Consider the following 25,665-nt stretch of genomic DNA (forward strand, 5'->3'; position numbering starts at 1 on the left):
GAGAAGTTTGACACTTCACCAGCCAGGACAGGCCAAGTCAAGTTGTGGATAACAAGACAGCCTCTTACCTCGTGGTGTAGCACAGCAAAGATTTCTACCTTGCTTTTGTGATGTGAGTTGGCCTTGGGCTTCATTGTGGTCACTCAGGGGCTCAGGCTGAAGGAGACATCATCTGAAACATGCTTCCACAGTCATCATGGCAGGAAAAGTACAGGTTGGGGTTGAGTACTAGTACTTAAATGCTTCTACCTGGAAATGACAATGATTTTACTGGCCAAAGCTGCACCCAACTTAAAGGGAGAGGGGAAGTATGGTCCCACCATGTGCCCATCAGAAGGGGAACTGGGATGTTGCGAACCAGCCTAATGACTACCACAGCAGAGAATACATTTCTCACTTTGTAATGCTCCTGCTTGGTAGCAAAGGAAACAGTTTGCAGAACTGTAGAACAATTAACAAGGGAGGTACTATGGGCACCATCTAGGAAACTGAGACTTCAAGAGTCAGGTGATTATCTGCACAGAGTTACAGAGAGAAACAGTGGTTGTGCAAAGACTAAATGGTGTACGTGAGTCCAGTGCCCCAGGTGGTCTTCAGTGTGCAATACTCACTGGCCAGGAGCACATGAATTAGGAGGAGTGGGAGGCCTTGGCCTGGGAGGCTATGTCAAGACTCTGCTTCCAAGGTGTTGCGAATAGCAGTCCTACCTCATACTAGGAGTTATTGACGTTGGAAGCCAATGGCATCTCCATCAGTAAAAACTCGGGATTACATCTCTCAAGTGCCCAGGTTTCTCCATGTGGTTATTGCTGAAATGACCAGGGCAGACTGTGAGTCATTACTCTAAAGTATAATTGTTAAAGTTGGGTTAATATAAAACTAGCTGGTGCCTGCCCCAAGCAGTCAGTTGGCAGGTGAACTAAGAACCTGGAAACCCAGCTGAGTAGCTCTCTGTGTATAGGTTGCAGACAAATATCCTGGATACTCTTCCTCTTCTCTGGGTTCAATAGTATATTTGAAATAAAGAACAGTTTATGAAAGGAAATGGGGTCACAAAGACAGAGGTCATCCCATATGGAGGATCAGACAAACTGTGTCTGAGTTAGCACTGGAATGACCATAATTCTGATCTTTTTTACACTGTTATTCAGTGTCTCAAAAATAGGGAAAAAAGGAAGAATAATAAAAATTATGCTTCAGCCTCACCAAATATTGCTTTGTAGAAGGACTTTGTCATATTTATGACATTCTGTGAACTTATGTGAGAAACTAAAAAGTTTGGTTGCTTTTAAAATTTTGTATATTTGTAAAGTTGAAGAATAATGCAATTTATTCTGCAATTAAACAGGTGTGGTTCTGTGGCTTTTATAGGTTATATTCCTTGTTTTTTAAACTGTTTTTGTTTTGGCTTTGATTTACGTTACGTGGTCATCAAGTTTCCTCTTTTTATCAGGGCAGAATGGAGAGTTTTCTCAATCTTAAAAGCTTGTAATTTACTTTGGATGTGAACTATAATGCTTATTCTGAATAAATTCCATGTAAAACTGCAGAAATTGTGTAGAAAGTCTTTATGAATTGGAACTTAACATGTCATTGACACATTTTGAAGGGTGTTCTGTTGACTTTAGTGATGGATGACTCCATTCTGCCAAGTTCAGCTGGAAGGGGTGGCTTAGAAACCCAAACATCAACTCTGGAATCTAGAAACTTCCTGGAACCATGGTTTTAAATCAGCAGGGTGAATGCAGCCTGCATCTGTGCAAGGGATGGCATTTCACCAGCTTGCTCCACGGAAGTCTCTGGAAGAGAACCATAAACACCAGCCCTCTTTGTTGAGTGTTGGCTTTTAAAAACCCTCGATGGTTTGGGGAGGATAGGGGCTTGCCATGGGGCTCCCTGGTCCCATTTTTTGGGACCTGGCTGAAAACCCTGGATATCTGATAGTCTGGCTTATTTCTATGCTGTATTAGCACCCTATAAAAGTTACATGTCATTTATTTCAAGTTTAGAACCCTCTCAAACTTCAGGGGCAAACCAAACTTGAACCTTTTGTGGCTGGAATTCTGTTTACCTTTGGCCAAACCTTACTTCCTGAATGTGAGGCTGGGAGGTGAGGTGAAAGGGGGCTCCTGAGGCCTCTGGGACATCAAATCGCTTTTGCCAAACTAGGCTTTGATAGGTTAAAACATGAATGAATCTGAACCACGTAGATTAACTTCCTGTCAGAATACTCTGGGGCCTATGCACAAAAGTATATTGTGCCAGGCAAAATGCATTTTGAGTGTTGCCTTCTGCCAACCGTGAGGCAGTGTCTGAGATTTTCGCCAAACACATGTTGAGAATGGGTCAAGACACTCACCTTCCACTTCTAATAAATATATTCAATAATTTCTACAAAGGTAACTGAATGGGGATCTTGGAGAAATATGGACATTTCTTGTGTTTGAAACTTTTATTTTTAACCAGTGACAAAGAAAGAATGGACTCCAAGATACAGTGCCCTGTTCAAGGACGGCTATGGTTCCTTTGTGTCTGTTGTCAGAACACAGGCTAGCGAGGAATGCCTTGTGCTTTAATGAAGGAGAAATAACACACTGCCGTCCATGTACCTTTCAGATAGAGGAACTGATGAATGCACTGGAGAAGACCAGACAGGAACTGGATGCCACCAAGGCTCGCCTTGCCTCCACGCAGCAGTCCCTGGCTGAAAAAGAAGCACACTTGGCCAACCTCCGGATAGAAAGGAGGAAACAGCTGGAGGAGATCCTGGAGATGAAGTGAGTACCCATTTTTGCTTTCCTAGTCTCTCTTTTCTAACTTCTCGTTAGGGATGGAAAAGGGAAGGCTAGAGAAGATGAAGAAAGAGCTTGGAGAAAGAATAATTTAGCTAGCACTTGACTAGTCATTTCCAGGACTACACTTCTAATTTTTTAAAATTATAGCTTCCATGTTCCAATTTGCACATTTTTCACATCTGTTATTTTAAAAAAATCCAGCATTAGATTTTGTGCATCTGTGTTTTGTGGACGGTGCTGTTCTGTCGCAAAAGTCTGAGCTGGCCAAGTGACAGAGGCCTCGTTAAGCACAATGGTAATTTGAGCACTGCTCAGAGTTAAGTGGAAACTTTTCCGAGGAGGTATTTCCTAATTGTGACTATAACTTTGCTAATTATATTCTTTTCACTTGTATACAATGCCTGGCTTGTGCTGGCTTTCATAGAGTCTCAAGGTTGGCACCTCTTTGTTTAGAAAGCAGGACTCTGATTTGCTGGGCTGATAAAAACAGGCTTGAAAATCCTCCCTGTCTATCCCCAACCCCCACCGGGGTAGGGTGGGTAAATCGGGGGAGACTGGAACCAATCTCTTTCTTTGATTTAATCAATAAAGTGCGGCTGCGTGCTGGGCAATGGTCATTCCTGTGGGTCTATGACACACCCATCTCTTATTTCATTCTCACAGTGAAATAATATCATCATGGAAGAACATAGGAAAGAAAATTACTCAAAGATTTTAGAAATATTCAACTGCTATGGATCTGTTTCTAAAGAAGTAGGCAAGAAGCAGCCTTGCTGTATAAGTTTTAAAATGAAATAATCACTAAGATATAATTTAACTCCAACTTCCTTCCACAATAAGGGGAAATGCAGATAATTATGGCATCTTAAGCCTGTAACATAGACTTTGAAATTGGTGGCTAGGTATAGAAGAATGACCTTATCCTGACCCTGCGAGTCTTACACATGGTTAACATTAAGCCCAGAAAGTTTAGATCATGGAAAATTCGGAATGAAATATTTTGAAGGATTTAATAATGAGGACAAACTTTTATTCTTCGTCAACTACCTCAGTTTCTCCAAGATGAAAGAATAGGTAATGTTTTTCACATATAAACTCTTAAGTTTTCCTAATAAAAGATGATATTATTTATCCTCCGTTTAGAGGTGAGAGCACTGCAACTCAGAGAGATTTCAAGTAATTTGCTAGAGGCCATCTGGCCAGGATTAAAACCAGTCTTCTACCTCAAGCTCCCTTTTGACTACCTCATTTTCTCAAGGAGCTTATGTGAACTCTACCAAGCCTGGAGCAGTTGTCTGTTTGAGTCACTGTAGTAATCATGCTGCCTAGAACAGTGCCTGGCGTGTGGTAGGAGCTCAATTATTGTTTGTTGAATGAATAGATTGGATGCTGGAAATTGGATTTTCTGTAGCTGAGAAGAAAAAATAGATCAAGCATTCGTGACTTTGTTACCTTGATCAAAATTTGTTAACAACACCGGTACATTGATTCCATCACCCTTTACTCTCTTCCATTCACCTATCCCACTTCTGCCTCCTTGTGTGTTGTTATGTGTCGAGTTCAGCCTAATTTCTCTCATTGTTCTCCAGCTGGTCTCCAGTTAACTCTACATCTCCTGGAGTGATTTATTATGCCATTATAAGGAAACATTCATTACTTCCTGTTTATATAAAGAGCATATACTTTCAGTGTTTGAGAGAACAAGTAATGGCGAAGCATGCTGGTTTGGGAGTCATCAGATCTGGGTTGGAATCCTATTGCTTCCAGTTGGTGGCTGTGTGACTTGGGGGAAATGACCTTAACATTGCTCACCCTCTGGTTTCCTCCTGTAATGAAGTCCGTGGGGTGGTTGTGAGGAGAGCCACTCAGAGGAGGGCTTGGCACTCAGAAAATGATAGATGTGTGTAAATGGTGCTATCAGCCAATGAAAATATGTCATTTGTTTAGTATACTTTGTGAAGAGTATCATTTATCTAAAATTTGGATTTATTTTTCTAAAACATATAAACCTTTTCCATGTGTATGTTTTCCCACTTAATTTCATGATTTCAGATAGCACCTAACTAAGACCTCTTTTGGTGAATTGCCACATTATTGCTGAAGTGCTTAATCTGCTGCCACTGCAAAATAAATACAAAATTTCTCTGTTAATTCCTTTGATAAAAGTAACAAAGCCCTGCTTCATTAGGCCCAATATGGACTCCATTCACTGTTTAACCAGCCCAGACCCCCATTATGGCCTCTTTCCTGGGATGAGGGGGACACAGGTACAGGGCAATTCTATTGACTGAGAACCCCACCTAGATTCATCAGGCACTTGGGCTGTTCAAGTCAACCAGCTGGTTTGATCGGTCTTGATTTTTAAGCAGAGCTGACATATTGGTTCCTTGACATTAACTGCGGTAACGTAAGTTAGTGGGAACAGTCAGATGGGCGCATCATCGTCAGTACTTACCATCACTCTGTGCCAAACATTGTTGTTGGTTTTCTTTCAACTGGCAGGTGTCACGCAAGCAACTTTGGCCAAGTCTACCCAATTTCCAAACTCTGATGGGAATGGAGAGGCTGTGTGGTGTTAGAGGAAAGAAGGGTAAGGCAGTGAGTCTAGAGAAAGGAGATGTGACCTCTCAACTCACCTGTAACATTAAAGGAGATTGCTCTCTGGTTGCCTCAGTTTTCCCTTCAGTTTCCTGGAGGTGATAATACCTGCCTTGCCTGCTCTACAGAATTATGGTAGGGACAGGATTTTAAAAAAAACGTACTGAGTTGAAATTAATACAAGCCAGCATATGTGAAAGTGCTTTGAAACATAAAAGGGGCTTTTGAAATGAGGTGGCATCTGTTAAATTTGTTGCAAAATCAAATGGCACAGAGTTTTAGAATTGGAAAACAGCTGGGTCCCACCTCCCAGCCTGCATAAGCCAGACTGCTGTCCACCTAATCACTAATAAGGAATTCACTGGACCCTGGTGAATACCATTCCCATTGGAAGTCATGGTGATGGTTCACGTTCCATGGCTCTTACAGGTAGCTCATTTGTCCTTATATTGAACTGAAATAGCTTCCATCTCATCTTCCCACTTGTCTTGGTTTTTGTTCCAGAGCTACAGAGAATTCACCTGCATCACATCCACAGGACAGATAACCTTTTAGATATTTGTTTGGGTAATAGTGTTCATTTTAGAAAAAAAAAATGAAGAAATATGGAGAAGCACCATTAAAAAACAAAATCACCCATGGTCCTACCACGCAGAGATAGACACTGATGGCATTTTGCTGTATACCTTTACGAATACTCTTCACTTTTAACAAACTTAGGTCATACTTTCGTATTTTGTAAATCCTGCTTCTTTTGCTCCCTGAATGGTGAATACCCTTCCATGTCACAAACAGAGAATTGTATCATCTTTAGTTACTGATTATACTGTTTTATAGGTTTATCCCTTTATTGGACATTTACTGTGGTTCCAATGTTTTGCTAATATAAACAATGTTTTGTTAAGCATCTGCTGTTTAATTTTATTTTATTAACTTACTTTTAAATAATTGTAGATTGTTACACAGTTACAAGAAATAGTACAGAGAGGTCTCTCGTATGCTTCATTTATTTCCCTCCATGGTAACATCTTGCATGATTATAGCACAATATCACACCAGGAAATTGATAATGGTACAATTTACCGACTTTATTCAGATTTCCCAAGTTTTACATACAATCATTTATGTGTGCGTGTTGGTATATTTAGTTAATATGCAATTTCATCACATGTATAGATTTGTGTAACCACCGTCACAGTCAAGATACAGCACTGTTCCATCATTACAAAGATCTCTCTTAATATATTTTTTTGGTGAGGAAGATGGGCCTGGAACTGACATCTGTTGCCAATCCTCCTCTTTTTTTCCTTGAGGAAGATTAGCCCTGAGCTAACGCCTGTGCCAGTCTTCCTCTACTTTGTATGTGGGATGCAGCCACAGCATGGCTTGATGAGTGATGTGCAGGTGCGTGCCCGGAATTGGAACTAGTAAACCCCAGGCCACTGAAGCTGAGCACGTGAACTTAACCACTGTGCCACTGGGCCAGCCACCGTCTTGATACCTTTTCATAGCTACACCCACAGCCCAGCTATTTCATTTTTAACCAGAGTTTTGTTTTGTGTTATATCATTTGGGGACATGTACTACACTGGTCTACGTTTTTCCATGCCATTCTTCTTGGGCAGGACAGGGCATTGTCCTCTTATTTTAAGTATTGCTTGCTTCCTCTGATTTAAAGATTTCTCATGAGTTGATTTTAGTTTATTTACAGTGGAATTCTCTTTGGAATTGCATATCTAGAAGCTGTCATGTGGTATGCCTTCAAAAAGTACTTGAGAAATGAAAGGATAAATTAGTTTAAAGACTCATAAATATTCTTTGAGCATCTACTGTGTGGCAGGTACTGTTTTAGGTGAATGAACAGAAAAATCCCTGATCTTATCAAGCTTGCATTTTAGTAAAATGAGTGAAGGAAATGAATGAACAAATAAATAAGCAAATAAATGAATAGTTAGATAAATAAAGTAGTTTCTTGGGGCCAGCCTGGTGCATAGTAGTTAAGTTTGTATGCTCCACTGCAGCGGCCCAGGATTTGCTGGTTCGGATCCTGGGCGCGGACCTACACACCACTCATCAAGCCATGCTGTGGTGGCATCCCACATAGAAGAGCCAGAAGCACTTACTCTAGGATATACAACTATGTCCTGGAGCTTTGGAGAGGAAAAAAAAAGTAAAAGAGGAAGATTGAAAAAGCTAACAGATGTTAGCTCAGGACCAATCCTCCTCACCAAAAGGCATTCCCTTAAAAAAAAGAAAATTCAGTGCCTTTATTACAGGCTGTGCAACTGTTTTAAATAAATAAATAAATAATTTCTTGTGCAACCAAAGACGTTTGGAGTCCCTCTTAGAAAGCTATTTCCAAAGGTAAGAACCCTCATGGTTGTTTGGGGTAAAGAAGGATGTGAAAAATGCAATCTACCTTGCTATAGTCTGAGAACCCTTTTAGGGACCAAGGCCCAAGGAGGGCCTTTGACTATATTTTGTATAGGATTCTTCCCTCCAACACCTCTTTCTTCGGTTTGATCTCTATTGGTTGGTATTCTAACTGCCAGTCATTATTCCCCCCCTGGAAGGAGCTAACAGATCCCAACCATATATTTTCATAGAAGAACGTAATATTCACCTTCCCTTATGTATAAGATTATTCTTTTACTTAAGAAATGTCTAAAACCTCTTGCTAAAACATTTTGTAATGGTTCATCTTTGTTAGATTTGCTCCTATTTAAAAGGGATTTTATTAAAATAATATTAAGAACATCATTCTATATGTTTGGTTTTATTAATGCCAGTTAATAAGCTTACATTCCAGTAACCAAAGCTCAATTATTTAATTTGTGGCAGGTGAATTTGATATCTGTGGCTAAAAGGAATTGAAGGTCATGAGGTACAGTACTTAAAATCTATCTGTGTGCATTTGCTCGAACGATTTAAACTAGCATAGTAATTTAATAGGCAGACAGGCAGGCTAACTGATCTTTTCCATTTAGTATTAAATATTGAATGAATAAGAGTTTTGAGAGCTGGATAATAGTTACATAATTTGGAGTGGGTATTTTAGGCTTTTTGTGGTGATTTCTCGTGCTCATGTTATGTAAAGATTTTAAGGGGACCTCTACATTTTTAACTCATCTAATGATGCTGTGAGATCCATCTTAATTTACTGGGTTTTGTTGTATTTTAGACATCTTCTCCAGATAGCCTCGAAAGCCTTTGTATACACTGAGCTGTTTTAGGAAGTTTACAGTGAGGTAAGGCAGCAGCTTATTCCAAGGCATTATCCTGTTGGCCTCTTTGATCTAGGATCCTTTTTGAGAGAGCCACTCATTAGGTAAGTACCCTTCAAAGGAGAGGCAGGGTGCAGAAAATGATAAAATCAATTTATTCTTTACTTCATGCCAACATGAGAAAAGACAAATCACATTTCTTTAGGGAGGAATCCTGAGTGCCTGGCAATTTGGGCAGGATAAATGGAGCCTGGGAGAGGAGTTTTGAAGGCAACTGTTACTTAAAATTGATAAACTCAGTTGCAAGGGGGTTATATCATCTTACAGAGATGTTATGGGGATTGAATGAAATTATGCATTTATGAGAAAGTGATTTTTAAGCCATAAAAGGCCATATCTATAATGTTATGTTACATATTAATGTAGCTTAGATAAACCCATTATAGCTAGCATTCATTGATCCTATCTTCAAATTCCAGTTGGCCTTATGTTTTCAACAATTTTCTTTTTTGCTACAATGCAATTCTTTCTCTAACCAATGGTTTGTTTAGAAAGATTTTGATATGTCCAATTTAAAAAATATTAAATACTATGGTAATGTGTCCTAGAGCTTCCCAGTTTGTCTATTTGTCATCTGCTCAGTTCTGAAAGGTAACTGAGTCAGCTGGAACATTGATGCAGCCTGGGGCAGCTCTCTGAGTTACTTGCAATGGTTGAGGACAGGTGGCGCAGAGAGGGAATGAATGTCATGAAGAACTGCTCATCCAACATCAATTATGGCTTGAGCTGCATTCAGTCACATCAATGCACAGTTGCTTACCATGCATGATTTCTGTTTCCTTCTTTCAATCCTGAAGTTGGTGGCTCAGAGTCTTTAGTGGAAGTGGCTGTATATAAAGCTTATAGTAGGTACCTAAAAGTTGACTACCTCCTTTGGGGTAGTGGAATGAGCTAATTAGCTTTGAATGCAAGGAACAGAAAACTCCACATTCCTAAAGCTTATTCAAGTAGCTCTGTAGTCACCAGGGACACACACTCCTTCTGTCTTGATGCTTTGTCATTCTCAGTGTATGGCTTCCACCTCACGATGCAAGATTTTTGCCTCAGCTTCAACTGTCCTACCTACATTCCAGCTGGCAGAAAGGAGAAAAAGAAAGGAGCCTCCCTGCCCTTTGAGTTGCACATACCATCCGTTGACATTTGACTCATGGACGAGTTCATTCAATAAATAGTTGGTGAGCTGTGTGCAAGACTATCCTGTGCTCTGGGCACTGATCTAAGCACTGTTCCAAGTGAAGAGAAAGGGCAAAAATCCATCCACTGATGCAGCTTACATTCTAGTAAGTGCAAGAACTATTGCCGGGGAAGGCGCCCACTGGCCAGCATTTGAGTCACATGGTCACACTTAGTTGCAAGTCAAGCAAGAAACACACCCTTCAGCTGGGTGGCTCTGTGTCCTGCTAATATTCAAGGAACCCAGCACCAAGGAAGGGGCAAATGGGTACTGGGAGCAATTATCAGTCTTTGCTGGAATAAAGTTTGAAAAAATAATATGTCAACTGATGTTATCTCACTGAGCATTTAAAAACAACTTTGTAACTACACCTTTAGAGATAGTATTCCTAACAGACATTTACTCATATGCATGTATATTCAGTATGTATCTGAGTTCATTTCTGGGTGCTAGGGTTGGCAAACTATGGGGGAGTCATGCGGTGAGTGAACAGGTTGAGGGATGCCTGTAAACCTTGTCATGCTTGCGATAGCTAATGAGTGAGGGACGTTAGGTCTAGAGAAGGTCAAGAGACAGATGCTTTTGTCAACTATTAAAGGGGTGACACATAAGAAAAGAAGCGGACCTGACTCACGCTGCCTCAAAAGACCGTGCTAGAGCTGGGGTGTTGAGAAACACCTTCCTTCAGTGCTTTGTAGAACTTTATAGCTGTGGGAACTCTGTAGCCTTTTAAGGTAGCCCCTGAGGTTTGTCATCAAATCCTGTGGGAGGAAAAATCGCCTGTTATGGGTATATGGAGGGAATTCCCATTCCCAGGGAGGGGCCAGTGGGGTGATCTCCACAGTTCTTTCCAATATAGAATTCTATTCACAATTCCACTGCCTAAATGCACTGCAGCATGGATAATGTTTAGGAGATGTGGGAATCTTCTTTGTTCTTTCCCTCGAGGAACTCTATTTAAATGTAGAAACTTGCCAAAAGACAAAAATGACCACTTGATTTAGGATGCTTCCCTTTTTAATAGGAGCACAATAGAATTTCCCTGTATTTTTGTACATTGCATTGATCTTTCATACAACTCTTTGGATGTGAACTATGTGAGCCAAGCAGAAATATGTTTCACAAATTATTATAGGGGAAGAATGAGTGGTTAAATTACATGTCAGATAGAATCAAGAGCCCATCGTTCTTCCTGCCTTAAGGAATGTACTATCTCTGATTAAAATGCCTTCTGAGAATTAAACTCGCCCAGGCATATCTACCATTCATTGCCTGCAGACGTTGGGCGATGGGATTAATATGACCAGTGCACATTTACTAAGTGCTTATTACATGTCAAGAAGGGGCTCTTTCACCCGCATGTTGCTGCTACCTCCTGTGAGGTGGGGAGTATTATTATCCTCACTGTGTAAACGTGAAAACTGAGACTCAGACGCCTGGAACTCTGTTATAAGTCTGTTTGACGCTGTAGTCCGTGATCTGCACCACTGAGTACACTGTCTCCTAGTGAAGAGCTCGGGATGTCATGGTACGAATTTCAAGTCTGGAAATGGCGGGGCCAGTTTTGATGAAATAGTAGAAGACATTGGGCAGATAGGTGGTTCTTCCTTCTTGCCTCAGGGGAGCGGGACCGCAGGCGGGGGTGATGGTGAGAGGGAGGGGCCAGGAAGAGGGCTAGTTGGAGGAAGCCATGCAAGTTGGCTTCTTTATCTTAAAACAAAAAAAGGGACACACTGTCTTCTGGCAAAAAACATGCACTGTGTGTATAGGTTTAATAGTGAAAAATGTCAGTCAAAAGGGCCCTTGGCCTGGTGGTTTTTAATGGAAATACAAACATTTTCTGAGCTAGAGCAGTATAATCTTTCAGCTTAAATAATCATAATCAGCAGTTAAATAATCTAAATGCTTGTGAATCGTAGAGCTTAAATAATTCCAAGCACCATACTTCATGCTATTGCCATCGTCACAGCAGCCCCATGGGAGATAGGGAAGGTTAACCATTAAAAAGGGGAAAGAGAAATGTATGGGCCTTCCAACCTCCTAAAGCATGGCAAGTCAAAGGGGGCAGTTGTGGTCCTTGTTCCAATCCAAGAGCAACATCCTGTTGGAGGAATTTCCTTAAGTACTTGATCTAACGCTGTGGGAGGTGCTGCCAGGTTCAGCCCCAGGAGGCAAGGGACGGGCAGCCACCTCACTCAAAGAGAAACCAAGGGGCAGAGAGGATAGCCAGGGTCATACATCAAGTTCTGAAACAAGAATTCTCTGGTGCAGTGAGCAGGGCTCTTGGGACTTGAGTTCGCAGCCTGAATCTGCCAGTTATAGCTGAGTGAGCCCAGGCCAGCCTGATGCCTTCTCTCCAGCTGTGAACACTGCTCTGGACTCAGATGACCATGTTAATAGTCTCCGATTGTCTAAAGCAGTGGTTCTCACCCTGGGGGCAATTTTGTCCCCTAAAGGACATTTGGCAAAGTCTGGAGACATTTTTGGTTGTCACAACTGGAGGTTGTCACATTTTGGATGTCACTACTGGCATCCGGTGGTAGAGGCCAGGGATGTTGATAAACATCTTACAATGCACAGGACAACCTCCCCAACAACAAAGAATTATCCAGCCCCAAATGCCAAGAAAGCCGGGGTTGAGAAACCCCTAACTAGCCTTCCCCCACTTTGTTTTAGACTGATGTTTATTAAACTAGGGAAGCGAGAAAAGCTTTGCAGGGTCTCATCTCTGATTTAACTTGACTTATTTTCAAAGAGGACTCACAGATGACGGGTTTTCCTCACTCAGGATCATGATCTTGGCCCAGAGGGTTGTTGGTCTGGGAACTTCCCATTTTGTGTCGATGAGTTTGACCTTTGGACTCTGGCTTGCTTTCTTGGGACTATAGACCAGTTCACCATGTAGCTCCCGAGTGGAATTGGCTCAGGTCTCAGATCAAATCCCCAGGAGACTGTGCTCCTTATGAGATATAAATCCTGGCTGAGATCCAAAAGACCCGATCCATCAATGCTTACTGCTCAGCCGACCGTGCAATCCTCTCCAGCTGCAGTATTCCATCATTCTTTAACCTGTGGCTCTCTCTTGTCCTCAGTTTGCCTAACCATAAATTAAGGGTATGAACTTGGTCAGTCCTTAATTGGACAGTCCTCTAGCTAGCCCTAGAAATTGATGCCCCTTTTATGCCCTCTCCGTTTTTGTCCTTCCATCTGTTCCTTCCTTCATCGCATCCCTCTAAGTAGCTAGGCCTTTTCCTAGGGAACCAGTTCTTACAATGGTCACTTAGAGCAAAAAGGATAGAATAAAATTGAGAACACTGCAAAGGTGGGAGGAAGGATGCCAGAGCAGGAGCCAAGGGCATCAGTGGGAAATAGACTGTTGCCCAGATACCAGCTGCTTGCCAGAACTGTGAAGGGCAGGACTTGGGACACCACCCAACTTGGAGAGTTTCTCTGCCTCCCTGTAGTATCTTCTGTGTGAGGTAAAATATAGTCCAGATAATATTAGATATTACAACCCTGAGGATGTAGAGGGTTAACATCAAGATATGCATCGACGTCGGAAGGGGACATCACAAAAGGCTCCAAGTCAGCGAAGACCTGTAGGGTTATAGGGTGAGGTATAGCAGGGAGGTGGGGAAGGCTCTGAATGCTCTTGGTCCCTGGGAAGCATTTACTAGAAGTCTGTTGAGGGAATGCTGATGAAAAGTATTCTCTGCCTTCTGCTCGCTGCCTCTTCCTCCTTTCCCTACCTTATCCACTCTCCCTTCTTCTCTTCCAGCCAATCTCCCTTCTTCTTCCTCTCTTCCTTCTGTCTGTTACTTTTCCTCACCTTTCTCTCTTCTTCCTTCCCCCTCCCTTTCCTATCCCTGTTCTGATGCCCTACAAAATGCTGGGATTCAAAATATTTTCCAGATTTTCTCAACATAATGATTGTCTTGCTAGACTATAATTTTGGCTATTGGGCAGGAGGCAGACCAAGCACCTGGGAAGCAGTGTGTGTGTGTCTGTGTGTGCGTGGACACCTGTATTTGGGGGCAGAGAAGGGGTTGGCTCTGGCAACCCTGCCTGGAGAATGAGGTGTTGAGGGGAGACCACTCAGTTCCTCAGGAGCAAAGCGGTAGAGAACTACAGCCTGAAGCCAAGCCGCCAGTCAAGTACAGCCAAAGTCTTTTGTTTTCCAGTCACGGAATTTAGGAACCAACGGATTGTGAAAATTGAAATGCAGTGTTTGACTTGATCTTTGGGTTAAGCCAATATCCCTGGGATCTTAATTCGAACCTGCAGGATGCTGTGGCCAACTTTGAGAATCTGTTATTACTCACACCCGCCGCTTCGCGTACTTGAAGAGATTTGCAGAGTGCTCTGCAGCTGGTGCCAGCATGCAGTTATGATAAAAGTTAAACTGCTGTCTTTCTGTTCTGTTTTGAAATTGGTGTTTGTGTGTTCACTTCATGAGCCCTGAGCTTGGAGCTTCTTTCTCCTCCTGGCTCTATCTCTGAACGTTTTCTTGGAAAACTTTCCCTTTGATGTGTTTCTAAGACTCCTGACAGCTAAGGCTTTAGTCTAAGGCAGTATGGGATTGGGTAGACCCTGTAGTTACTCTCTGCTCTCTCCTACCCGCTGCCATTCTTTGGGAGGGGAGACTATGCCCTAGGAAGCTGCCCCCATGGGCTGCATTGCTGGGGTTCCCTTGCTGCCTGGCTCCGGGTTGGGTCCAGGGCCAATAGGAGGCACTGTGGAAGACGGGAGGGTGGGAGGAGGCCTAGAGAATTTCCTCCTGTTCCCTTCTTGCTATGGGATCACGTCTCTGGCAGTAGCAACTTCTCTCTATAACTATACCTCCTCTCAGCAGAGCCCCCTCCACAGCTCCCACTGGCACCAGGATTAACCCCTGTTTCCTTTTGCCCCTTCAGCCTGAGGTGTGGCGGTGGCTGCCGACTGTTTCCAGTTTCTGGGTGCTAACATGTCTTGCTTGTTTCGTTAACCCTGCCCACCTCTCCTCCAGCCTCTTCACTGAAGTCTCCTCATTGGGCTCATCTGTGGTGACTTCTGTTCTCAGCCAGATCCAGACCAGCACGGTGGGGACGGCCATGATGCCCTGGTCATATGTGCGAGATTTGTTAGGATGCTTTCAGAAAGCGTTGTTAGAAAATGTTTACATTTCTCATATTAAGTAAGTTTGGAAAAAGAAGCAGACTGCTTGATGCTAAAGTCAAAACACTGAAACAAAACTGCCATTCTGTGGTTTTCTAAAAACAGTTGGCTTTCAAATGACCCTTCACCATGAATGACTACTGACTCCCCAACCCCAGAAAGATGTGGAGCTGATGTTCCCAGAGTCAGCTCAGTCTCAGGACTAGTGGAAACAGCCTCCTGCTCCTGCCAAATACAAGGGGGGAAAATTCCTCACTTATTCTTTAGGTTTGGGGAAATTAGTTTGACTGAGCAAGGAAGAGGTTCTTGAGATGGAAGGAAAGAGAACATTCTAGAGGTCCCAGGCTAGAGTCCAAGTCAGCTGCCTCCAGGTCACGGATAGCATCCTTTCAGCCAAGCTCAGAGCATTTGGGGTTCCTATAAAGCTGAAGGCATTGCAGCTTAGAGTGGCAACTGGTCTACTGCAGCACTGCAGACTGAGGTACAAACTAAGCACCCCTCCACAGTGGTTCAGTCATTCGCTCAGTCGGTCACGCACTCACTCATTCATAGAACAAATCATTCTGGGAGGTCAAAGTTATTTATTGAGAGAATGAATGAACAATTGAATGTCCAATCAAAAGATTAGAAATCTGATTGCAGAATTACAGCTGGGATAAGCATGCAAAAAAGAAAAGTTGTGTGGAGCAGTGAGAGCATCTGAAGGTAGTAGAAGGGCTCTCTGAGGATAAGCCATGATGTGTTGGGTGAGTGGGAGTTCATTAGGTGAAGAGGCAGAGCTGGTGAATGGGGTCAGGTGGGGAAGCACGTTTTAAAAGGAGGGGACTGCCTGTGCAAAGGCCCTGTGGCAGAAGGGACCAAAATGTCTTCCAAGAACTCACAAGAGGCCTTGTGACTGGAGCAGAGACCAAGGGGGAAAGCAGGATTGGTTGAGGCTGGAGGAGTGGCAAGGCTAGACCACTCAGGACCTTGGGGGCCATGGTCAGATTGTTATTTATCCTAACAATTATCCCCTAATTGAGGGGGAGTGACATGACCAGATGATTTGAAAATCATAAAAACAATTGTGGTATACTTACCATGTTCCAGATGCTTTTAAAGAGCTTTGTAAACATCCATTTATTTAACCTTCATAACAACCCTCTAAGATAAGTACTGTTATCATTCCCATTTTATATTTGAGGAAAAAGAGGCACAGAGAGGTTAAGTAACTAGCCTAAGGTCACATAGCAAAGGTGGGATTTGAACCTTTCATGATTGTCATGTAGTCTGGCCACATTCTAGACCACTACACCATACTGCCTGTGACTTTTGTGCAGAAGATAGATTTGGGTGTGGGCATACTAGTTGGGAAGCTGCTGCAGTGTTGCTGGTGGGGAGAGCTTGTCCTGGGATAGTGGCAGTGGAGATGGAGAAAAGTGGAAGAGGTCAGGAGACCTGCAGGAAGCTGAATTTGTAGGACTGGGGTTAGATTGGCTATAGGAGTAGTGGAGATGGGTGCTCCGCTCTTTCCCTTCTTCTTGTCAGTTCTCTCTTCTGCTCCTCTGAGCACTTTCGTTCCTCCATGCATGGGGGCTGTGGGGGAATTGTTGTGGCAACTATTACTCTAGTCTGGGGGTTCTCAACAGCAACCCTATGACACGAGGCTGGATAATTCTTTATTGTGGGGGCTGTCCTGTGTTTAGTAGCATACCTGGCCTTTACCTACTAGATGCCAGGAGCAATCTCCCACCTCCAATTGTGACAATCAAAAATGTCTCCATATATTGCCGAAGTCCACAGGAACGCAAAGTCACTTGTGATTGAGAACTGGTCTGGTACTAGCCTGTGTATGTTTATAGTTTCTCACCTTGGACCAGCAGCCCAGCTCCATCCTGGAATACCACTGGCCTTGAGCCAGTGTGTTAGTGGCACTAGTAGAGTTTTAACACTGGCCCGTGCCTAGCACGTAGGCTTTCTCCCCGCTAGAGGCCCAAAGCAAGTAGATTCAGAAAACTTAGAAAGGAGCCTTTTCTCCATTCAACAAAGTCATCCATCTAAGTCTTTAGTGGAATAGCCTAGACACTTGGCCATCATTCAGAGCCATTTTCTTTTTTTGGAGACATAGACTCTTAAGTTCTGTGCAACTGATTTCAACATGAACTTTCTATAATCTACTCTCATTTTAGGGTATTGCCTGTATCTTATTTTTCTGGAGCAACTATTTCCTAAAAAGCTCCAAACTTTCCTATGCAGACTTTCATTTGTGTACGCCTTTCAATGAAGAATATATTGAAGCTGGCTAAGCTTCTCATTTGGAAAGGTGAATTTATCAAATTCCTATATTTAGGGAAGAAAATTTTAAAGAATTTTGGTCAATTGAAAATGCCCCATTAAGTCATAATTTTTTATAAAGTGCCTTGAGATGCCTACCCTTTAATATGGAATTATGCAGTTATCTAGTGAGAAATAATGCAAGCACCCAAATAAGATAAGACTGTAACTGATGTTGATGAGTAGTGGTTTCTCTTCCTTCCAAAGCAGGCGGTGCCTCCATGGAACAGGCAGGAGCATTCGTATGAGAATCATCTCTTTCCTAATTGGTGGCCCAATGGGCTGGGACAAATTACTGTTAACTCTATTTTTTAATGTCAATTATATACCAAAGTAAAATGAACCCCACATACCCTTCACCCAACTTCAGCAATTATTCAACTCATTGCCAATCCTGTTTCCTTTCCATCCCACACTTCGCCACTCCTATCCCTGGGTTAATCTGAAGCAAATTCCAGACATTATATCATTTCATCCATAAATATTTCAATGTAAACATTCTTTCTTCAGATAAACATTTTTGACACCAAATTACAAACATTTTAAGGTGGAGGAGAATTCTAATGAAGGCCTTTCCCCATAAAGTTGAAATCCCCTGGGACCCAAATGTGAGAGGCTTAGATTTTAATTTTTTTAAATGTTGCTATAAAACAGCAAAATGGACCATTTAATGGTATTATGCAGGGAAATTAGAAGGATTTACGTCACTTGACACATTCCTTAATCCATTTTCGGCTCTATTCGCTCTGGCTTATGCTTAAGTCTCAATGTTCTAAGGACTGGCATAATTACATCTTGGGTAGAGTTTTTGTTATCTCTTAGCAGTTATTGACATTTCTACACATAACTGGAAGGAAAGGACTTTTCTTGATCAGTCTCGTTTCAACTTCTTGACTGAGTGGTAACTCTTTGGGATTTTGAAGAAATAAACAAATGACAACTTTCAAAGTGTGAAATGAACTGGTGCTTGTTTGCATCTTCTACACCTAACGGTTCTTGGGTCTTTTCTGCAGAAAATGAAATTGAGATTAAGCTCTCTTTGTAAGGAGATTAAATTCCTGAATTCTCTGGTGAGGCCCAGACATGACCACTCAGCTTCTTGTACTGTTTTTTTAATGATCACATCTGCTTACCCCAGAAGCCCCCATTTCATTGGGAAAAAAAATTAATTTCTGCAGGGTTGGTCTAGAGCATTCATTCATTACATAATTCAGCCATCATTTGTTGAGCAATAACCGGGACCTCCTACTGTGCTAGACACTAGTCTAGTCATGGCTCAGACATAGTCCTGGTTTCCTGGAGCTACTCTACTCTTGATGCCTTGATTATTTGAATGTCTATTGTACATTCAACCTTGGCACCTCTTTGGTATTTGAGGGAGCACTGGCATGGCTTCCATATTCAAATATCCTCTGTGCCCTTCTCTCCCTCAACTAGATAATCATGGGGTATTGTTGGGTTGAGCCAGATTTTTGTCTTGGGCCTGGTTGCTCTAGAGGGGAATGACTCAGGAAGGCATAGAAGCTGGGCCAGGAACTTGGGCAGCCTTCTAGCTCTGGCTATGATAGAAAGTGGGCAGAGAATGTGTCCCAAAAGGGTGGGAAAATGTGAAGGCCAGGGTCATAAACCAAAACAGACTTTGTGTTCATCACATTTCAATTGATAGTTGGCCTTGAGCCAAGACTGAGTGATGACAAATAAGTGTTGTCATGGAAACTCGTTTCATACCATCTAGCCTGTTCTCTTATTTGGTGGTTCTCCCTAACTCCTCAACAGCATCTCTGGAAAGGTCCCAGAGATCTTTTAACCTCTCCCACGCATCGGGGCCGGGGTGGGGTGGGGGGGCGGTGGCGGGGGATGAGGAACACATCAGCACAGGGCCAAGTGCCTCGGCTTTGAGGGGTCAGATGACCTGGGTTTGAATCTTAGCCCTGCCACTTACTCTGCTTGCATTGTGACCTTGACTAAGTGTGCAAATGACATTACCTTCCCTGTGGGGTTCGTCTAAAGATTAAATGAATTAATATGTGTAAAACACTTAACCAAGATCAGCTACTTAGTAAGTCTTAATAAATCTACTCATCAGTGTTCTGAAGGAACTCATTCTCTCTTCAGAGAATTCTCTCTTAAAATGTTTGCCTTTTGCTGTGCTATAAAAACTATATCATTTCACCCTCTTGCTCTTCTCTTTTACATTTTACTTTTTGAGGCCATCTAAGCATTTAGTCCTTCTTTATAACATTGAATATTTAAGGTTATTTTCCTGTTCTGTCTTCTCCCCCGTACCCTCCACGCTGCAGCATCTTCTCATCTCCATCTGAAAGTACCCAGTTCTTCCCTTTCTTCTTGTGACAGGGTTAGAGGACTCACTATTCTAATCCAACTCCTTTGGATATTCTGTGCATTCTTGTCCTGTGTATTCCACAATTAGTCGCTGGGCACTTTCTATGGTCAGGGCACTGAGTCTGGCCCTGACAACATTGGCCCTGCCTAGTGGAGCTCACACATTAATGAGGAAGATGGGGTAAGTGCTCTGATAAGGAAGGTCCTGGGGGTATTGGGACATCTAACCCAGATTGGAAGGAAGCTTCCAGTAAGGAGGGATAGCTCATGTGAGACCTAAGGGATGAGAGAAGTGGGCGAGGTACAGAAGGGGGATAGGAGGAATGTTTCACATGGGAGCCACAATCAAATACAATATTCAAATGGCCAATAAATAGAATTCGATGATTGAACAGATTGGGTTTTGCTAAAAGCCTAAAACAACTCTGGAAGATTCTGCTGAACATGAACATATATATAGGGGAGGGGTTCACAAATGTCACCCCTACAAGTATGCAATAATAGCTAACCTTCTACCACAACATCGTTGACTCCTAACCTTATCTTTGCCTTAAAACAAATAGTTTCCCTCAAGCAGGGCTAGAGCCCCCTTTTCCCTCCATTCTCACATTCTTCTTGACATGTGGCCATTGCAAGTTGGCTACTACCCGAGTCATTTTTCCCAAGCTGCCATTAGAGATGCTGTCTCCACAACGTACAGTAATGTTGTTTACATTCACATTGGTCAGCTGTAATTGGATATGAAATTTTCAGAATTACCTTTCCTTCATGATGATATTAAAAATAATTTATATGTATATAGTAAGAAAGGATTAGAAAAAAATAAGACACACAATGAAAGAGGCTTCAAGAACTGGTCTGGAATTTTTCAGGGAGATACTGAGCTTGGAAAATATTTAAAACTCCAGCTTGGAGTTTAGCTTTTTAATGCAACTGAAAGTGTATCCTGAAAATCTGTGGCAGCCAACCTGAACCTCTTTCCATTGCATAACCTAATGTTTTATTATTTTAATTTTTGAAATAATACAACAATTTTACCAAAAGAATATAAAGCCTTAGGAATAAAAGAGTTGACTCCTGCCAAGGCTGACCTCAGCCAAAATGGGCCTCTACCCCTTAGCATCTCTGAAAACATGCTTTCTTTAAGTTTTATTAACTGAGGAAATAGTAATGATCAAAATGATGGAATGGGATGGTGTTTTTATTGAGCAGCAGCCAGTGGAGGACCAGGAGCGCCTCAGCCTCTGACGTTCAAGTCCACAGAACAAGGGCTCTCCAAAATCAGCTGGGAAGGAAGGAGAGCTGGCTTCTGTTGCCAGGGATTGCTTTTTTTCTTTTTTTGGAAGCTGACTGAATTATGCCCTTGTATCCTAAAACTCTCTTAGCATCATTCCCTTGGGCCTCACTGGCACCCAGAGAAGAACTCCAGGGTTCTTAACTCCAGCCCAACAAACTGATTACAGGAATCCAGCAGATGTACCTGCATCTTAGACACAGGTTTTATTATGACCAGCTTGCCCCAGCAGGAGCAAAGCCTGCCTGTCAGGGATGCATGGCTCCACTGTGCACGTGTGTTTGTGCACGGCCCCCACACACCACTCATGTGCTTCCTGATGAGCCCCAGAGGTGCAGTGGTTACTTCATTTAAAGATTAAGGAACCAGCAAATTCATCTTTAATATGTAGAAATGTGCACATGGTCAGTAAGACAGACCAGGAGGAGGTATGTTATCGTCACAGCAGGGCCAAATGAATATAGACAATTATCTGTGCGATATAGTCAGAAATTTTATGAGTGCTAGATGTTTTAACAGTATAATGGATTGGATGATATTGATTTATTGTGTTGTTATTATTCAAGATAAGTAAGTCATATTTGTATAGGACTTTGTAATTAGAAAAATGCTTTCGCTTGTATAACATTGTCAAACGACTAATATTGGTAATGTTACATCTCTTTTCATAGCTGAGAAATCAAGAATAAATAATATTTATTTTGAAAGAGACATCTCTTTTTTAAAAAATAGAAATTAAATGTGCATATTATGGGAAATACTGACTAGCAAAAACAAGAAAGCATTTACCTAAGAAAAAGACTTGAATTCCCAAGCTTACATTTTGCATAGTCATGATTGCACTGTTACTATTATTTCTCTTGATTTTTTTCATTTACATGGAGTAATGCTTCTTTTTCTCCAGTTATTATAAAATAAATGCTTTTTTAACCCCAAATTTGAATATGGATGGAATGGTGCATGTATAGTCACAGTGGGAGAAGAGAATCCTTATAGTTTAGTTTTGGAACCCATAGACAGGGCTTAACTATTCGAATTAAACCCTAAAATACTTATTCAGCAACTGCCACATACCAGGCCCTATTGTAGGCACCGTGTGTGGGCAGTGGGGGGGGTGGTGGCTGCTAAGGGGCTGCCAAGATGACCAAGACCAGTAGAGGATGCTTTCAGGGGACTTACCCTTTAGTTAGGAACAGAATTAAGAAAGGAAATTAAGTGGCAAATATGGGAGAAAGGAAGTTAGGAAGGAAGAAAGTTAGGAAGGGAGGGAGAGCGTTCAGCAGGGAGGAAAGAAGAAAAGATGGAAGGAAGGAAGGAAAGAAGCAGGGGGTTACTGAGGAAGGGACGGAGAAAGGAAGGAAGAAGAAACAATACCAAAAACTAAGAAACTATAAACGCCTATTGAATTTTTAACATTCAGAATATAGAAATCATTTCAGACAATGAAAGAAAAGATATCACAGGACAATGTACATTCAAATTTTGGGGAATTTTGCTGACATTAACAGTGTCTTGATGATGAACAGTCTTTTCAGTTTTTCTAACTTCTCCCTGTATAAAATCTTGGGACATCTTGAATTCCAGGTCTCTCTCTAAAATGCTTGTGAGACTTGAAGGGCTGGCCCCGTGGCCGAGTGGTTAATTTCACGGGTTCCACTTTGGCGGCCCAGGGTTTCACCGGTTCAGATCCTGGGCACAAACATGGCACCGCTCATCAGGCCTTGCTGAGGCAGCGTCCCACATGCCACAACTAGAAGGATCCACAACTGAAATATGCAACGTGTACTAGGGGGATTTGGGGAGAAAAAGCAGGAAAAAAAAAAAGAAGATTGGCAACAGTTGTTAGCTCAGGTGCCAATCTTTGAAAAAACGCAAAAAGCGTACTTGAATATTGCTACCGTTGAAGAAGAAACTATTGGTAAGGTGGATATGAGATACACAAAAGAATGTGTGGACTATTTATTTCTGAAAATTCTAAGTTTTGTAAAGGGCTCTCTCACAGCTCATAGAAAAATTAACTCAAAATGGATCACAGACCTAAATGTAAGAGTTAAAACTATAACACTCCTACTATAAAATGTAGGTATAAATCTCTGTGGCTTTGGGTTAAATGAGCCTTTTTACATGTGACACCAAAAGCATAAGCAACTAAATAAAAAGTAGATAAATTGGACTTCATCAAAATTAAAAACTTTCTTGCTTCAAAGGACAGTATCAAGAAAAGACAATCCACAAAATGGGGGAAAGTATTTGCAATCACATCTGATAAGGTACTTGTATCCAGAATATATAGAGTACTCTTACAACTCAACAATAAAAATTCAAATAACCCAATTTAAAAAGGGAAAAGGATTTTAATAGATATTTCTCCAAAGAAGGTACACAAATAGCCACTCAGCACATGAAAAGCACTTAACATCATTAGTCTTTAGGGAAATATAAATCAAAACCACAATGAGATTACCACTTCACACTCACTCGGATGGCTAAAAACAGGCAGACAATAACAAGTATTGGTGATGATGTGAAGAAACTGGAACCTCACACATGGCTGATGGGATTGTAAAGTGGTACAGCCACTTCGGAAAACAGTTTTGTAGTTTCCCAAAATGTTAAACACAGAGTTCCTATATGACACAGCAGTTCCACTCCTAGGTACATACCCCAAAGAAACGAAAACATATATCCATGCAAAAACTTGTACAGGAATGTTCACAGCTGCATTATGAATAATAGCCCCAAAGTAGAAACAACCCAAATGCATGAATTGATAATGAATGGATACACGAAATGTGGTGAATAACGTGGAATGTTATTCAACAATAAAAAGAAATTGAAGTACCGATAGATGCTACAACATGGAAGGACCTTGAAAACATCATGCTAAGTGAAAGAAGCTAATCACGAAAGACCACATACTGTATGATCCATTTTATATGCAAACAGGCAAATATGCAGAGGCAGAAAATAGATTAGTGGTTGTCTAGGGCTGGGAGGAGATAGTGGGGAGGTGACTGGTAATGACATGGGGTTCTGTTTGGTGTAATAAACATTTTCCAAAGTTTGTGATGGTGTCACAACTGAATATACAAAAACCCATTTAAGTGTGTACTTTAAATGGCTGAAGTATATGATATATGAATTATATCTCAATAAAGCTGTTAAGGGGGGTTCTGTACAAAAATACTGTGAAATCTACAAAGATATGCAAGTTATGGTCCCTGTCTATATTTATTTATAGTCTGTTTGAAGGCAGAATATATATAAAATGATTGGAAATATTAGGTCATAGCCTCAAAATCATTTTTTAGCTCAGCATCCAAGGAATGTTCTACCCAGTGAAGGCACTTGAAGTGAAATCTATTTATTTGAATTCAACCAATTTATATTTATTTTGAGTCCTGTAATAGGTACTTGGCTCAGTGCTAGGAGCTAAAAGTAGGAGAAAAAGATTGCATAATTGGGTCAGTATGTTATAACCTAGACATGTACAAAGGACTTTTTCAGTGGTTCCACAGAAGTGAGAGAACAATTCATTTGGTCTGAGATGGGAAGAGCATTGAGGGGTGATATTTAAACTAGATCTTCAAGATTGAGTAGTTCAGTTGATGAAGGAGTGAAAATTTCTTAGGGAAGTAGGTAAAAGGCACTGAGTAGGGACTTATTAAATAGGAGGTATGGTGGTGATGATGATGATGTTGGCAGCGATGATGGACTGACAATAGTGATGGTGATGACAATGATAATGTCGGTGGTGATGATGACAAGAACAACGATGATGATGTTAGAGGTGGTGGTTGTGGTGATGATGACCCAGTGATGATGGTCATGGTGGTGGTCATAGTAATGGTGAAGACAATGATGGTTTTGATGATGGTGATAACCATGATGATGGTGGTGCTAATCGTGGTTTTGGAGGTGATGGTTTTGCAAAGACTGAATTTGAGGGGCTTCTGAGACATCTAATTGATGTGCTTCCAAGCATCTACAGCCACAGATCTTGAGCTGTACATGGTGGCCAGGAACACCAGCTTTGGCCAGTGCCTTGCTTTTTTGATTAAATATTATCTTTCAGCTAGGTGTGTGGAAACTGTGTTTTGGCCTATAAAAGAGGAGCCAAACACTTTAGCAGTTAGTGAATTTCTGCTCTTGGAGCTCAAATATAGCGGGCCATACTTTTGCAATCAGCAACCATTCATGTCAGTGATTGTTTTTGGGTATTTTTTGGAGACTAGCTGTAGGCCTAAGTTCTGGATCTCACTGTGACCCATCTCGTGAAAACTTTGGGTTAAAAATATTAGGTTGAACCACATGAAATCGCCATCTTGTAGGTCAAAAATGTTTGAAATCAGCAGTTTCATCTGGATTAAGCTATAATATGTCTGATGCTGGTTTATATCCTCTCCCCCTTCACTAGGTGTGTGGGATGGGTAGGAGGGCTCAAAAAAAAGGCGCATGTTTTTCTGCTATTATGACAGCCTTTGTGCTATTGACTGTGTGTGTGTGTGTGTGTGTGTGTGTGCGTGTGCGTGTGCACGTGCCAGGGTAGGTGCTATAGACCAGCGCTGTCCAGGACAGCAGCCGGAACTTCATGTGGCTATTGAGCATTTGAAATGTGGCTAGTCCCAACTGAGGTGTGCTGTGAATATAAAACACACACCTGATTTCAAAAGCTTAGGATGAAAAATAAGAATATAAATTATCTCTGTA

At 41.7% G+C, this 25,665-nt stretch overlaps 1 protein-coding gene across 31 annotated transcripts in view; it reads left to right on the forward strand.

The window, feature by feature from the left end:
* Window positions 1–25,665, forward strand: part of ERC2 (ELKS/RAB6-interacting/CAST family member 2) — a 904,450-nt gene that overhangs the window by 538,061 nt on the left and 340,724 nt on the right. For all 31 annotated transcript variants that reach the window (XR_011426862.1, XR_002800567.2, XR_011426853.1 and 28 more), the window contains one exon: window positions 2,617–2,777. Coding sequence is in view for 16 of the 31 variants with exons in the window: in XM_070237383.1 (XP_070093484.1) it covers window positions 2,617–2,777 (161 nt within the window). In the remaining 15 variants the exon portion in view is untranslated. The remainder of the gene's footprint in view (window positions 1–2,616; window positions 2,778–25,665) is intronic.

Source organism: Equus caballus, chromosome 16 (assembly GCF_041296265.1).
Source record: "Equus caballus isolate H_3958 breed thoroughbred chromosome 16, TB-T2T, whole genome shotgun sequence".
In the NCBI taxonomy this organism is placed as follows: domain Eukaryota; kingdom Metazoa; phylum Chordata; class Mammalia; order Perissodactyla; family Equidae; genus Equus; species Equus caballus.